The sequence below is a fragment of the Aspergillus fumigatus genome, chromosome 3 (assembly GCF_000002655.1).
Source record: "Aspergillus fumigatus Af293 chromosome 3, whole genome shotgun sequence".
NCBI classification, from domain to species: Eukaryota; Fungi; Ascomycota; class Eurotiomycetes; order Eurotiales; family Aspergillaceae; genus Aspergillus; species Aspergillus fumigatus.
The window spans coordinates 552,432-566,432 of record NC_007196.1 but is presented as its reverse complement, the minus strand read 5'-3'; the positions used below and the strand labels follow the sequence as shown (position 1 = coordinate 566,432).

The window sequence follows — 14,001 nt, the reverse complement described above, 5'->3', positions numbered from 1 at the left end:
GGTGCATGTGTACTCATAGTGCAGAGTAGTAAGAGGAAGTAACTAAAGAAACCAAGAGACATTCTGGAGACTTCTGGCCGCCCCGCACAAATATCCGGCTTTAGCCCGTCCGTCAGGTGCCAGTCACCTGTGCCTCCAGGCAGCGCTCAGGTGAATGCTATTACCTAAGGAGCGAAGTGTGAGCTCAAGCTTTACAAGAAGATGGATTTGAATTGATGAATATTTGTACGATTAGTACTACAGTAGTACAGAGCACGGTATAGACAGAGAAGCAGCAACTCTCGAGTCACCGAGTGAAAGTCATAAGAATGAGTCGGGCGTTAAGGCACATTTTCACCATTCTCCTACCCAGCCCCTAGTGATCCACGGGAAACCGGTCCAAAAACTTAAAAGTTCTAAGGCCCTCCTTAAGATCATTGGCAAAGTCATCAGTGACTGACTGAGCCACATACACGCCGTCCCGAGACGTTGCAATCCCCGCGTTGCGGAGAGCAGCTGTGCCGCTTCCCAGCGCCCCAACAGTCTTGCCGAACCGGAATCCGTCAATGAGAATCTGCAGGGGCCGACCGGTGGGGTACAGAGAGCTTGCACCACTAGCTGAGTTGGCGGACCCACCGGTAAACGAGGATGCCGCGAAGAGACTCTCTGCACCGGCGGCAACGACCACAGCGTCAAATTGGATTGCATCTGAAGTAGAATAGGTCTGGTCAACACCGTCGGCCAGACGCTCTGCGACAAGAACCACGTCGACACCGTCGTCCTTCAGACGGTCGCGGAGGGTGGAAGCTCCCTCAACCGAGCCCGGGTGCTGGACAGAACCCAGGACGCCGACCTTGAGGCCATCAAGCTTCTTCAGCTTGGTTCCAAAAGTGCCGACATCGGCAGTCTTGTTGTTGTGATAGAAGGTCGGGTCGGGCTCAGGCTCGGCGACACCAATAGCGCGCGCAACGCGTCGTGCAAGGTCGTTATCGATGCGGTTCAACTGAATGATGACGTTGTTCTTCACCACGGGAGATTTAACGTTTGCATTTTCGAAGCGGATGGCGTCAATAACGAACTGCTTCTCGGCAGGAACCAAAGAATTGTAGAAGAGCCGTGGCTGAGACCAGACATCCTCAAAGCTTGAGCTGACCGCACGGACAAGCTTGCCACTGGTGGTACGTCCAGGAGCTGTGAAGAAGCCATCGCCGACGGTCTGGTTGGCTTGTTTTGGGGAACCGTTGACGGAGGTCTTGGGCGAGTACGCGTGAGGGTTGAGGGGAATGAACATTTGGCCTGCAGAAATATGAAAAGATTAATGGAAGCACTGGCCTTAAAAGTTTGAAAAGTCTCACCTGCTCCATCGCGGTTGTTGTTGTGCACGGGAACGCGAGGTTGGTTGATGGGGAGTTGTTCAAAGTTGGGGCCACCGTGACGGTTCAGCTGAGTGTCCAGGTACGAAAACAGACGGCCTTGCAGGAGAGGGTCTTCAGTGAAGTCAACACCACGGACAATGTGACCAGGTTGGAACTGTTTGCAGTCAGACTACAGATTCATTCTGTATCAGCTTCCTGATGGCACCATACCATAACTTGTTCGGTCTCAGCGAAATAGTTGCGAGGGTTGCGGTTCAGTTGCATCTTGCCCAACTTGGTGATGGGCACGAATTCCTCTGGCACGATCTTTGTGGGGTCCAAGAGGTCAAAACCGAACCGCAGTTGGTCCTCCTCATCCATGATTTGAACACCGAGCTGATTGAATCAGGCATTAGCTTCTTGAAGGTTGCTTGATGTCTACAAGATTAGGGGGCCGTGATGACGATGGAAGACGACTTACTTCCCACTCCGGATAGCGTCCAGCCTCGATTGCATCGTGCAAATCCTGACGCATGAAGTCAGGATTCTTGCCAGAGGTCTGCTGGGCCTCTTCCCAGACCATGCTGGCCTTGCCCTGCAAAGACTTCCAGTGAAATTTGACGAGCTTGGATGCACCGTCATCTGTCACGAATCGGAAGGTATGCACACCGAACCCATCAACATGTCGGAAAGAACGAGGAATGCCATGCCCAGACATAGCCCAGAGCAGTGTGTGCATCGTGCTTGGCTGCTGGCTGAAGAAGTCCCAGGCCGAGTCATGAGCAGTGGCAGCCTGAGGGATCTCGTTGTCACCTCTGGGCTTGACGGCGTGGATCAGATCGGGGAAGAGGATAGCATCCTGGATGAAGAATACAGGGATATTGTTTCCAACGATATCTATGACACTTAGCAAGACGATGTCAGTTGTGCGAATTGACCAACGTACCGAAATTGCCCTCGTCGGTATAGAAACGAGTGGCAAAACCGTGAACATCACGGGCCAGATCCGAACTACCTCTGCTTCCTGCGACCGTCGAGAAGCGGACAAATACAGGGGTTTGCTTGCCTTCCTTGGCCAGGAAAGAAGCCGCAGTGATGTTCGAGAAGTCGCCATATGAAGTGAAGACTCCATGGGCGCCGGCACCACGGGCATGGACCGCACGCTCGGGGACCTACGAACCCGGTCAGATAATCCTGTACATTATAGGAAAAAGCCTTAAGGAATATTGGTCTCATACCCGTTCATGGTCGAAACGCTGTATCTTTTGACGGAAAATGAAATCTTCGAGCAGGGTGGGACCACGCTCTCCGGCACTGAGACTATTCTGATCTTCGATAGGGCCGCCCACGTCGGACGTCATGAAGGCATCATTGTCGTTGAGATAATACTGGGACAAGAATTCCTCTGTGGCTGCGGCAGCGTCGCCATCGGATATCTCATCACGACGGTTGAGCTCGCCGGTCATATAGGGACATACCGCATTGGCAACGCCAATGAGGCTGGGGATGAACGTGAGACGCATTCTTGATAAGTCTCCGTTATGCGGTGACAGATTGGAAAGGAAGCGCGTCCAATTTGGGCTTGTGCTTGATCATCAAGGGGATCGGAAAGATCGGAGAGGGGCAAGAGGCTGGTTTATATATCCATCAAACCCACTGCTTCTCAGTCCAGTATCAGCAGGGGGGCGCCGATCACCACATGGGATGCAACAATACCAAGAACCACTAAGCAAGGAAGCAGACGAATTAATATTGCGGATATGAAATTATGCAAGTCAAACGGTCTACTCCATAGGAAGTGCAGCAAGGTACGTGATGCAGTGGAGACCCGGCAACCTGATAGCGATGTGATGCTCCTTCAACTATCCACTCGTTCCTGAGTCCTGACACTTGGTTTGTCACAAAGAAGAAGGCAGTCGGGGAGAACGAGTCAGATTCCCCCATTTAGTCAGTCACAAACAAACAGTGCATCCTCCAATGGAAGGTGCGGGCAACAGCAGATCCAGTCTTGGCGGGAATGGTCATTTCGCTTGTGAAGAAGATGATCATCAACTCATTTGACCGGTCTAGAGTATGCGATGTGTATTCTGCTGACATTCACATCCACACAGAAAGTGGTCGAGGCCGCGATGCTTGGTAATATTTGTAATAGCATCGGTCTGGACACTCCCAACATCCCCACTTCAACAATCACCTTTATTTGTTCGGATGTCGATGGCTTCAACTTGGCAAGTCTCACAACCGACAATCATTCCACTTTGCTCCATGTCCACTCACCGTCCAGTTGCTGGTCATGACGTTGCTGCACTGGGCAATTCATATCGCGATTTCCACCTCTCATTCCAACTTTATCGCAGCATACTGCGGAGTATACTTTGCTGTTGTACGATCATTTCGGATATCCCTCGTCATATTCGGTTCCTGGATTTTATCTCTTTGAGTGATAAAGCAGAGACGACCATTGGATGCTCACTGTGGTCCTTGCTGAAATCCAAACAAACAGCCTGCATATGCAATCAATCCCGTGCTGAGGCGAAGATGCTTGTGCTCGTCTATTTTTAGAGACCCTGGTCAATCAAGGTCAAAGGAACTTGCATAAGGCACCTACACCGTGGTTTAGAGGCTGCGTTGACTTCACAGATACCTAGGAACTTCGTACTGCGACCGTATGATCGGTCAGGAATGTGCGCAGATGTAACTATCAGAGCCAAGAGTTTCCTAATGCACTTGATGTGCATTCGTCACAATTGTATTACAGCGGATTGGTGGGAAAAGACAAGGTCCCAATTGCGTTGATCCTTAGCGTTATAGTCTAAAGTCCTCTTCCAGCCACGATATTGCTAATAAGCAGCTCTTGAGCTGATTTGCTAGTCCCAACCATGGCAATTGAACCTCTATCCAACTCATCCCGAGCAGGTCTTGACAGCATTCCTGAATCCTACCCCTTGCTTATTAGACGTCGTGCACGAAAGCCTATCGCTCCATGGACAATAGAACTTCTCTCACAAATCCATTGTCCCATCAAACGACCAACATTCGATCACCGTGAAGCCCCAACAATCATAATTATCAATGAGCTTACCTTTTCCCCTCCTACTGCCAAGCATCCCCCGCGCCTTGGCTTATGCAATAGCCCAAGCTATCCCACTGACCGATGAAGGACTTGATTAAAATAGAACTGGGCGTACTAGGTGTCATCTCTGGCTTAGTGCGAGTAGATATAGTTTAGGATCTCTTATTCCTATTGAAAAGTTTCGACCGAGCCATCGCCGTAGGACCATCGGACAATCAGCCGGTAACTAGCACAGGCCAACAAAGCACTTAGCAGGGATGATGCTAGGGTTAAGACCGGATAGCATCGGCTGTATAACATACCCCCAAATCCAATAGCCATGGCCATGAGTGCTGATAGCCGCAAAGCTATGGTTGCTATGTGCTATGAAATTATTACCCTGGGATTGGCTTTGTACAAAAGGTATAGCTAGAAAAAAAGGACCCAGGTATATCATGTGGGTGGAACACATAGGTAATATTCCAGGGACCGAATCGCATAGTCATACATGATGGAGACACGCCATGATGAACGTCAACTTCCAGATATTGGATGTGGGCGTCGTGCCGGGGTATGTCTTGCAAATCCTGAGGAGCACGTCGGAACCTGAACTCCTCGCGATTAATACCGCCATTTCTAACCAGAGATCGGTACGTTCATCAACTGGGAATCCGCTTTAGTTACTCAGATCCTCTTTTCGGTTGCATGCCTGCTCCATCACGTCCGAAATTGGGGAATCTCCCCTCAGCAGGATGTGAAAGGCATTGAGGAACGTGGCGCTGAGCATTAAAGAGCTTAGAGTTGATAAAGCTAACCTACTGCGTCTGCAAAGCCCATAGTTGTATTGATCCTATGACATTCAACGAAACATCGCCTTGAAAGACATCTTCCTTCACTCCCTACCCAGGCCACCTAATTTCGAATCCCGAGGAGGATGCGCTAGGGGTGTTTCCAACGGCCTAGACGGCGAAACAGAAGATTTCTTCATTCGTCCCGTAGATCGCGCACATGTGATGATGTATGCCTCTTGAGTTACGTCTCGTATTGCAATAAATCCGCCAAGGATGAGAGAGTCCCTTGGGCTCCGAAATGGTACGCAGCCCACCGGGTGCTCTGAACCTGTTCTCCAGTTAACGTGCACTTAGCGTCGGAGACTAAATTCAAGGTTTATATTGGGATGATCATCCCTCGTCAGGTGCTACCATACCGGAGATAGAATGGCTTTACCTGTCCACATGTTCAGGCCATCATATCATGTAAATGACTTGGTCGCGACAGACCCCACTGGTAATGAGTCACTTTCCAATACTGACATCTTTTACACGTCTCCATCATCTCAATCATGGGGCTACAGGCGCGAGTGATTGAAGCTTCTTTCGATGGTCAGGCTTTGGCCTTGTGCCCAACCAAGAAGCATGATTCACTCAGGGGAACACAGGCTTTGTAAAACATTTGCCTGGTGGTGTATTGGCGAGCCAGTTGGGAATGCCGCTCGGCTCTCTGAACGTCACGGTGATTTCCGGTTTCTTCTTTTTGATATGGGCTGTGACTGGATCTGGGTTCATTTAATAGCGTTAGAAACCATGGATTGGTGTGTCTGGCGCATGTTTTCAATCTTTCGTTATATCTGGGGCTGGATACCCGTTTGGACATGTTGATAGTTTAAGAGCGAATACGGCATGATTTGCTCTGTAGGAGTTAGCTGTTTGGGCTGGACAGCGAATGGTACATGAATACCACGAACTCAGTATAGACTCTTTGCACTATGCTTTACCAGTCCCCGTTTCTGTCACAAGCTATGAGTATGTTGCTCTCTATAAAATCGCTGTTATAACCACAAGAGAGATAGGTGTGAGACTGGTTGCCATGGTGTTGCTACTCAATCAGCGTGTTCGTTGCTACTGTCTGTGGCAAGGTAAATAATTATCATGGGACAGCTACTACAAGACGAGGTTGTTGTGGGTATAAATCAGGTAGAGAGGTGAGGGGCATGGAGATGGTATGAGTGGAAATTTCTTGAATCAGTCTTTCAGCTAATGTTATGAGATTTCTCGATCTAGAATAGGAGCAAATTCTCCGAGCCTGGCACGAGTCGCAGATTGACACAGTCTGTGGACAAATATTTAAAGATGTCATAGAGGGTGTTTGAGGTCATAGTGAACAAAGCACTGCCATTTTAGTGATATATGCTTCTGTATCGTTATCAAGTCTGGTTAACCCTCGAGCGGAATTGTACATAATCTAATACTATCATAGCCCTCGCACTTTTTAATATCGACAGTGAGTTACCTGCACGCAAACAAGTGCTGGGATATCTAAAATCAACATTGGTTAATCTTATTAAACTACGGAGTATGTAGGGTTCAGACCTTGATCGGCAATAATAGCTACACAGCTCAGCTGAAATCTGAAGGGTCCAACCACAAACTACTACGTATTTTCAGCTGCGATGATGCACAAGTTGACCACGCATCCTCAGGAAGCAGCGGTTTTGGAAAGAACAGATTGGCTAGGGCAAGGTTTTTGATAGGTCTTTTCCTTTGTCAGCCGTTTCCGCATAGCGACGTTATGGAAAAGAAAATACCAGAGACATCACAGATTACGTCTCTAGCTCTAACCCTGGAAGATCTTACTGGTAATGCAGTCTACTTGGTAACAAGTCTGCACCTAGGAGTCATGGACATCAGTGCTTCAGGATTGGCAATGTCTTCCAGAACTAGTAATGCTTGAGATCATGGGTTCGTCTGGTAGCCTATAGTTCATCCACACACCATGCTTTTGGGATACGTGAGATGCAGACGGTCGTGCGTCTTTTGCATTCTCTTCAGAGACATGATGATGCTGTCCGAGCAACAAATTATACGATGCAGGGCTCGTGAAATCAAATGCAGAGCATAAATCAGGGTCATTCCCTTGTCCCGATTCATTTCTACGTCAGTATTCATTCGACTTTTTGACTTTGACCGACATCCACCTAACCCTTCGATAGATCATCATGCTCCAGTCAGTTTTTTCTTTGGCCTTCCTCGTAGCTTCCTGTCTAACAGTTGACCCTGCCGCGGTCTACACTGGCGGATATTCTGCGGGCAGCGTTCGCCTGCGGATTGGCAATGGAGGAGCTGGCCAAAGTGGCTTGATCAAGGGTATGCTTGGAATCACCTCGTCCATCAACCACTAACCTGCTGACTCTTGTCGTCATAGCTCTCGCTGATGCCTTCATCCAGTCTAGCGTGAAGAACGGCTCCAGCCCATTCAAAGTCGCCTGGTACAAGAGCGACACCACCGAGTCCATCAACTACCTCAAGGACGACACCATTGATGTTGGCATCACCTATACCCCCGCTGCTGAAGAGATCGCCATCAAGCAGGGTGTCGCTAAAAGCCCTGCATGGTACGCCTGGCGCGACCACTTTTTGCTAGTTGGACCACCCTCCAACCCGGCCGGACTCAAAAAGGCCGACGACATCAAGACCATGTTCTCGCACATCTACGCCGTTGCATCGGCAGGCGACGCCGCCAACGTCGCCATTCCCGTTCGCTTCCTCACTCGCTATGACAAGTCAGCAACAAACATCAAAGAGTCCCAGCTGTGGATCGAGATTGGACAAGTCAGTCATCCATTTCACCTCGATCTAACGCCTTGACTGACCACAAACATAGGTCCCCTGGGCGACCAAGTACTCCACCTGGTATCATCAGTACATTGCCTATCCCATCCAAGCCTTGACTGCGGCTATTCTCCTCGAGGAATACACCATTACCGACCGCGGCACCTACCTCTCAATCGACCAGGCGCTTGCCCACAAGACCACCATCTACAAGGCTGCCACCGACGACCCTGCCGATCCTCTGCTCAATCCCGCACACATGCTGGTCGGCAAGAAGGCGAGCAACATGAAGATGGCTGACAAATTCACTCAGTGGGTGATCAGTGCCGAAGGTCAGGCTGTCATTACTGGCTTCAAGAAGAACGGAAAGCAGTTGTATACTGCTGCGCCTGCTAATAAGACTGCTCCTTTTTAGTTTGCTAATGTCTATAGAATAATCGTAACCAGCTATACTTCTATGCTTAATTTCATAAAGAAAGATTCTTCAGCCCATGTTTTAAACATGTTCATATATTCCAATCTTTCATTTGCGTTCTTATTGACTGAGTGATCTCAAGGAGCACATGCGAAATGGGCCCAGCATTAGATTTATGTTGGTAGTTATGATAAAATTATTGCATTATAATGTAGAGGATTGCTTGTGGTATGATAGTCAGTGGATATATCGTGATGACAAATTCTAGAAATGAAAGAATAACGGTTATGACATCACCAGTCTTTAAACATTCGGTTTGTCCGATCTACTTGCGGGTCCAGACCGTTGCGATTACTACTCTGTACGGAGGAGTATCTTGTATAGCTGGCGACCTCGGCATCCCGGTGTAATATATAAGTACTTGGTTTTCATAGCATTCAAAGAGAAAGAAGCAACAGCATTTATTCTTGTTTCGTTTGGCCAGGCACCACAGTTCAATATGTCATCCAAGCTGTTCCCCGGAGACCCATCCAAGGTCATGGTGATCCGCAAAGTCACCCCGGAAATCACCACATTCAGCGTCCCCTTCTCCCGATTTGGACTCTTCAAAATCGGAGGCAGAGGCACACTAGGTAACATACCTATCTAACCACTTACGAATCGCACCACTGACAGAGCCCAGTAAAACTACGCACCGGCTCCCTCGCAGTCATCTCCCCAGTCGCCTTGACCCCCGAAGTCCAGCAGATCATCGCCTCCGAAGGCGGCAAAGTCCAATACATCATCGCCCCAGACATCGAGCACCACCTACACATCACCACGTGGAAACGCGCCTTCCCCGACGCCCAAATCCTCGCCCCAGAAGGCCTCTACGAGAAACGCAAAACCTCACGGTCCTACCCGGACGACCCCGCATTCGACCACATCTTCACCAAGGACGGCAAACACTCGCTGAGCATCTCGGACGAGTTCCACGCGGATTTCGAAGTCGAGTACATGGACGGCCACGGCAACCGCGAGATCATCCTCTGCCACAAACCGTCGCGGACGCTCATCGAGGCGGATCTGCTGTTTAATCTCCCCTGCAAGGAGCAGTATGCGCAATCGGAGGAGTCTCCTACGGCCGGGCTGCTGAATCGGGCGTTTATATCGTTGTTGCAGGCCACGGCAAGTCCGCCGACGGCACATCGGCGGTTTGCGTGGTATGTTTTGTCGAAACAGGATAGGGCGTCGTTTGCGGAGTCGGTGAGGAGGATCTACAACTGGGATTTTGACCGTGTTATTCCGTGCCACGGGGATGTTATTGAGAATAGGGGGAAGGAGGTGTTTCGGAGTGTTTTTGAGTGGTTTCTGGAGAGATGAATTGATGTCAGGGTTATTGTATCATTGATGTTTGTTGATACCCGATGTACTATAGCTGTTCGTATAGCATGTATTAATTGACTCATGTAATGATTGGTTAAGTATGATTGTGTCCCAAGTGACTAAAGCCGAATACGACCGATGTTCTGGCCTGTCTGAAGCCACAAAGCTAGTGAGAGGTGCCTACGGCTTCCGATGACTCATTCTTCATGCAACATGAACGCAACTCCCGACAACATATATGAAGACTAGGAAAACCCTTCGTAACGTCGATAATTGACTTAATTACTGCTATTTGAAAGTTAAACCATACCCACCATGTCTTCCACCGTGACCACCTCTCCCGACGGCAAGAAACAATTCTACGCAACATCCTCCCCCTACGAAGACATAATCGGCTACTACCGCGCTGTCCGCCATGGCAACCAGATCTTCGTCGCGGGAACCACAGCCGTCGACCCTCAGTCCCCCGCCTCGGCTCCCCGGATCTTATTCCCCGGCGATGCAAAACAGCAGACCATCGTCGCGTTGACCGAAAGTGTCAAGGCGGTTAAAGCACTCGGGGGCGCGGGAGCGAGCAGTATTGTGCGTGTAAAGATGTTCGTTGCGCGCTCGGAGGATTGCATGGCTGTCGGTGAGGGGTTCCGGGAGGTGCTGGGGAAGCAGCAGGGCAATGGAGTTGGTACTGTGGCAACGATGATTGTTGTGCAGAATGGGTTTGTGAATAGGGATATGATGGTCGAGGTGGAAGTTGATGCGATTGCAGATATCTGAGGACAGAACTGAAATCTTCTTCTTTGTGTGTGTGAGTGTGTGAGGGAATACCACTATGCAAGCGTCTCCTTCACCTGTCGAACAAGCTCTTCGACCGTCTGCTCAAAACTGCGGTATTTCACTCCCAGTTCCCTAGTCACTGTGGCCCCGTCCAGCTTGTATGTCGGCCCGGGCCTCTTCCCAGCCTCATAGTTTGTGGTCACTGTTTCCCGCGCCCACAGGAACTTCTCCTTGATGATATCAGCCGCATACTCGTAACAAAATGGCTCCCCGGACGCAGGGACATATCTCTTCCCACCGGCTTCCGGTGTCAATAACGCCTGAACGTGCGCTTCAGCGAGATCTCTCACGTCAATCCAGGCAGATACTCTCGCGGCAGGTAACGGATCAGCGCCGGCTGCAACGCTCCACAAAACAGCATTGGACTCATTCAGCTGCGCAATGCTAGCCACGGGATGTACAATCGGCCCGAACACCATTGGAGGACAGAGCGTGACGAGGTCCAAAGGAGGCCCCTCTCTGTCCATGAAGTTCCAGGCTTCGAGCTCTGCGAACTTCTTTGAGCCTCGGTATGCTACTACCGCGCTGGTGGCAGGGTCGACGCTTTCTTCGTAAGTGATTGGGTTCCAGTGGGCGCCGGTGTAGGTGAAATCAGGTCCGGGATTCTTGGAAATGTCAATGACGGAGGCAAACGAGGATGTCAGTACCACCCGTTTGACAGTGCTTCCCGGTTTGGCGGAAGCGGCTAGGATGGATTTGACGCCATTGATGGCGGGGAGGATGAGCTCTTGCTCGTTGTTTGTGGTATTATAGGTGAATGGCTAGCGATTGGTTAATCATCTTGTGTGGAATGGCATGGCGATAGACATACGCTAGCAACGTGAATGACTGCGTCAACTCCCTCCATGACATGGTCAAACCCCCCCAGTTTCGAAAAATCCTCGATTTGAACAAACTCGAGCCTGGAAGCGTGGTCCGGTCGAGCAGCTCTCATCTGCTCCCCCTTGGACAACGACCGTGTGGCCCCGCGCACGGTAATGCCTCGATCCAACAGGCTGTCTACCACATGGGCCCCGATGAAGCCAGTGGCTCCTGTCACTAGTACTCGACTGGAGTTGTGAGCCACATTTCTCCAGTTAGGTTGAGCTTCGAAAAATTTGGTGTCCTTACGATGGCAGCTTCATCGACATGCTATTTGCGTCAATTGTCTCATACGTGTTGTCGTTACCGTGAATCTTGATGAATCTGTTTGTATCGCGCCCTTTGAATGATCAATGCGGGGAACTGGCTATCGCTCGGTATTACACTCGGAGCTGTTCCGAGCTTCCGACAAACGAAGGAAGACCAAGGACGCTAATCCTTTCCAGGAAAGACCGTCAGAATAAATGTAATTGGGTAGAATCCTTTCTAATGAAAGGCAACCAAGGTTATAAAAGGTCGGACAACCACTGTATATATGAAGATCTATATGTAGTACATTGCTAATGGCGTTTTTTCGTGATGCAATGCAAATAGGAGTAACCCTAAGTCAGGCTATTACTGCTGCTTCTGGAGCACTTCTTCGGCTGTTTGAACCAAAATTTCAAACGCACGTCGGAGGTACTTCTCCTCGGCTGCCGGGTTGGCGCTTACCACCCTGATGGCATATACGCCTGCAATAACAGACGAGGTGATGAAGATCTCTCCCCGCGAATTGACGAGCTCGTAGACCTCCTTAGTTATGGCGTTTGAAGCGTCGTCAATCCGAGGCACCGAGGACTCGGCATTTGATTGAAGGCTAGGGCTCTTGATCCGGAAGACAGTCAAGCAGAATGCAGGTTTGGTGATGATCTCGAATAGATCCGATCGACTTCGCACCAGGTCGGCAAAGATATTGCCGAGTCCGATGGTCTTGCGAATGTAGGCTTTCATGCCGCTGAGGCCATAGCTGCGCATGACAAACCAAATCTTCAGCGCGCGGAATCGCCGGCCCAGAGAAATGGACCAGTTGCGGTAGTCGATGACTCGGCCAGTCTCGGAGTAAGGGTTGCGCAAGTAGGCGGGAGTAATATCGAGGGCGTCTGTGAGGTCAAAGCGGTTGCGTACATACAGGCAGCTATTCATGTTAGCAATGAATATCCGAACGAGCTAGTAGGTAGTACCTTGCGTCAAAGTTGACAAGCAACCACTTGTGCATGTTCATGTTGAAACTGTCAACACCTTCCGCAAAGTCCTTGGCGATATACTGCCACTCGTCCGCAACAAGCGCAGCACCAGCATAGGCAGCGTCGATATGGACCCAGATTCTCTGCCAATGCGGCTTCTCCTTCAACACAGCCTTGATCTCCGCAAAGCGATCCAACGCGCAAGTGTTGGTTGTACCCATGCCAAGCGTGATGTAATATGGGGTGAGCCCATCCTTATCGCACTGCTCAAGTACCTCTCGTAACCGTGGTCCGGTCATTTCCATATTGTCCTCTAGCCGCGCAGTGACGCTGCGATACCTCGTTCCAGCAAGTAGTGCGCCTTTCGCGGTGCTGCTATGAGCCTGATTACTACCCAGGGCCACCAGTCTCGGTCTCAGCTCCATCACACGGTCCTCGTACTCGACCGTTCCGTCCTTGAGACCCTCAGCCAATGCTTGTTCGCGCACCCTCCTTTCCCGAGCAGCGATCATCACCGTCGCGACTGCATCACTAGCAGAGACTTGAATGACACCACCTCCCTTGTTTTCCGAGCTGCTCAAGAAGCATTCCGGAAGACCCAATGCCTTGGCCATCCAATCCATTACAATCGTCTCCAACTCGGTACATGCAGGGGAACAGAGCCAGTTGAAAGCGGGGGCGGTGAAAGCGGCCGAATACATCTCACCCAAGATGCTGGGGTACGTCACACCGGCCGGAAAGAAAGCCATAAAATTCGGAGATTGCCAGTGAGTCAGGCCCGGCTTGATTTTGGTCTCAATATCTGCCTGGATCTGAGACCATTGCTCTGGTTCTTCCGGAGGATTTTCGGGAATCAAGGGGCGAAGATAACCTGGTTCAATGGTCGGAACAACACGCTGGGAGGGGAGACCGTCGAAGTAGTCGATGACTATGAAAGCAATTTTTAGCACAGAATTGACATCATAATGCAGGCTACACACTTTCATCGATCGCCGCATGCGCAGCGGCCCTAAATTGGTCGCGATCCATTTGCGCTGCTGCAGGAGAAGTTCAAGTAGGCAATTCCGAGTCTTCCGAGCAAAGTCCAAATTCAAATTGAGGGCGGCGTATGGGCCAGTACGGTAGAGTGGTTGAGTGTCCGATTGCCAGAGACGAAGACAGAATGTCTCTGATACACGGAGAGTCTATAGGCAGTTTTTTTTCTCAGGAATCAAGAAGTGCGACAGGAGAGAAAGTGAGAAGGTTTAAAAAGAAAATGGTAGAGGCCTCATGGCGGGACCAAGACTGGCAGGCGGGATCATTCCGCAGTGGA

General features: G+C 50.2%; 6 protein-coding genes across 6 annotated transcripts; 3 read left to right on the top strand and 3 right to left on the bottom strand.

The window, feature by feature from the left end:
* Positions 1-179: 179 nt before the first annotated feature.
* cat1 (catalase catB) lies at positions 180-4,008 on the bottom strand. Its single transcript, XM_743457.2, has 6 exons — positions 2,573-4,008; positions 2,281-2,506; positions 1,816-2,231; positions 1,566-1,730; positions 1,335-1,509; positions 180-1,275 (listed from the first exon to the last, which is right to left on the bottom strand). The coding sequence occupies exons 1-6, from the start codon at positions 2,855-2,857 to the stop codon at positions 356-358; spliced, it is 2,187 nt and encodes a 728-aa protein (XP_748550.1). The 5' UTR covers positions 2,858-4,008; the 3' UTR covers positions 180-355.
* A 3,373-nt stretch (positions 4,009-7,381) lies between these two features.
* AFUA_3G02260 (uncharacterized protein) lies at positions 7,382-8,598 on the top strand (the record flags this gene model as incomplete). Its single annotated transcript, XM_001481541.2, has 3 exons — positions 7,382-7,529; positions 7,588-7,994; positions 8,047-8,598. The coding sequence occupies 3 exons, from the start codon at positions 7,382-7,384 to the stop codon at positions 8,407-8,409; spliced, it is 918 nt and encodes a 305-aa protein (XP_001481591.1). The 3' UTR covers positions 8,410-8,598.
* Positions 8,599-8,908: 310 nt separating this feature from the next.
* AFUA_3G02257 (uncharacterized protein) lies at positions 8,909-9,771 on the top strand (the record flags this gene model as incomplete). Its single annotated transcript, XM_001481540.1, has 2 exons — positions 8,909-9,041; positions 9,092-9,771. 2 exons carry the CDS (start codon positions 8,909-8,911, stop codon positions 9,769-9,771), a joined length of 813 nt encoding a protein of 270 aa, XP_001481590.1.
* A 318-nt stretch (positions 9,772-10,089) lies between these two features.
* Positions 10,090-10,545, top strand: AFUA_3G02253 (YjgH family protein; the record flags this gene model as incomplete). The annotated part of the gene is made up of 1 exon (XM_001481539.1): positions 10,090-10,545. The coding sequence occupies one exon, from the start codon at positions 10,090-10,092 to the stop codon at positions 10,543-10,545; it is 456 nt and encodes a 151-aa protein (XP_001481589.1).
* A 53-nt stretch (positions 10,546-10,598) lies between these two features.
* AFUA_3G02250 (SDR family oxidoreductase) lies at positions 10,599-11,735 on the bottom strand (the record flags this gene model as incomplete). The annotated part of the gene is made up of 3 exons (XM_743455.1): positions 10,599-11,366; positions 11,417-11,654; positions 11,716-11,735. The coding sequence occupies 3 exons, from the start codon at positions 11,733-11,735 to the stop codon at positions 10,599-10,601; spliced, it is 1,026 nt and encodes a 341-aa protein (XP_748548.1).
* Positions 11,736-12,081: 346 nt separating this feature from the next.
* On the bottom strand, positions 12,082-13,718 carry AFUA_3G02240 (putative aromatic-L-amino-acid decarboxylase; the record flags this gene model as incomplete). Its single annotated transcript, XM_743454.1, has 3 exons — positions 12,082-12,640; positions 12,687-13,617; positions 13,670-13,718. 3 exons carry the CDS (start codon positions 13,716-13,718, stop codon positions 12,082-12,084), a joined length of 1,539 nt encoding a protein of 512 aa, XP_748547.1.
* Between the last annotated feature and the right edge of the window lie 283 nt (positions 13,719-14,001).

Coding starts and splice junctions, on each gene's coding strand:
- cat1 (XM_743457.2), bottom strand. CDS start 2,857: ATGCGTCTCACGTTCATCCCCAGCCTCATTGGCGTTGCCAATGCGGTA. Junction 2,507..2,572: donor AGCGTTTCGACCATGAACGG/GTATGAGACCAA, acceptor CCGGGTTCGTAG/GTCCCCGAGCGTGCGGTCCA. Junction 1,510..1,565: donor CTGAGACCGAACAAGTTATG/GTATGGTGCCAT, acceptor GACTGCAAACAG/TTCCAACCTGGTCACATTGT.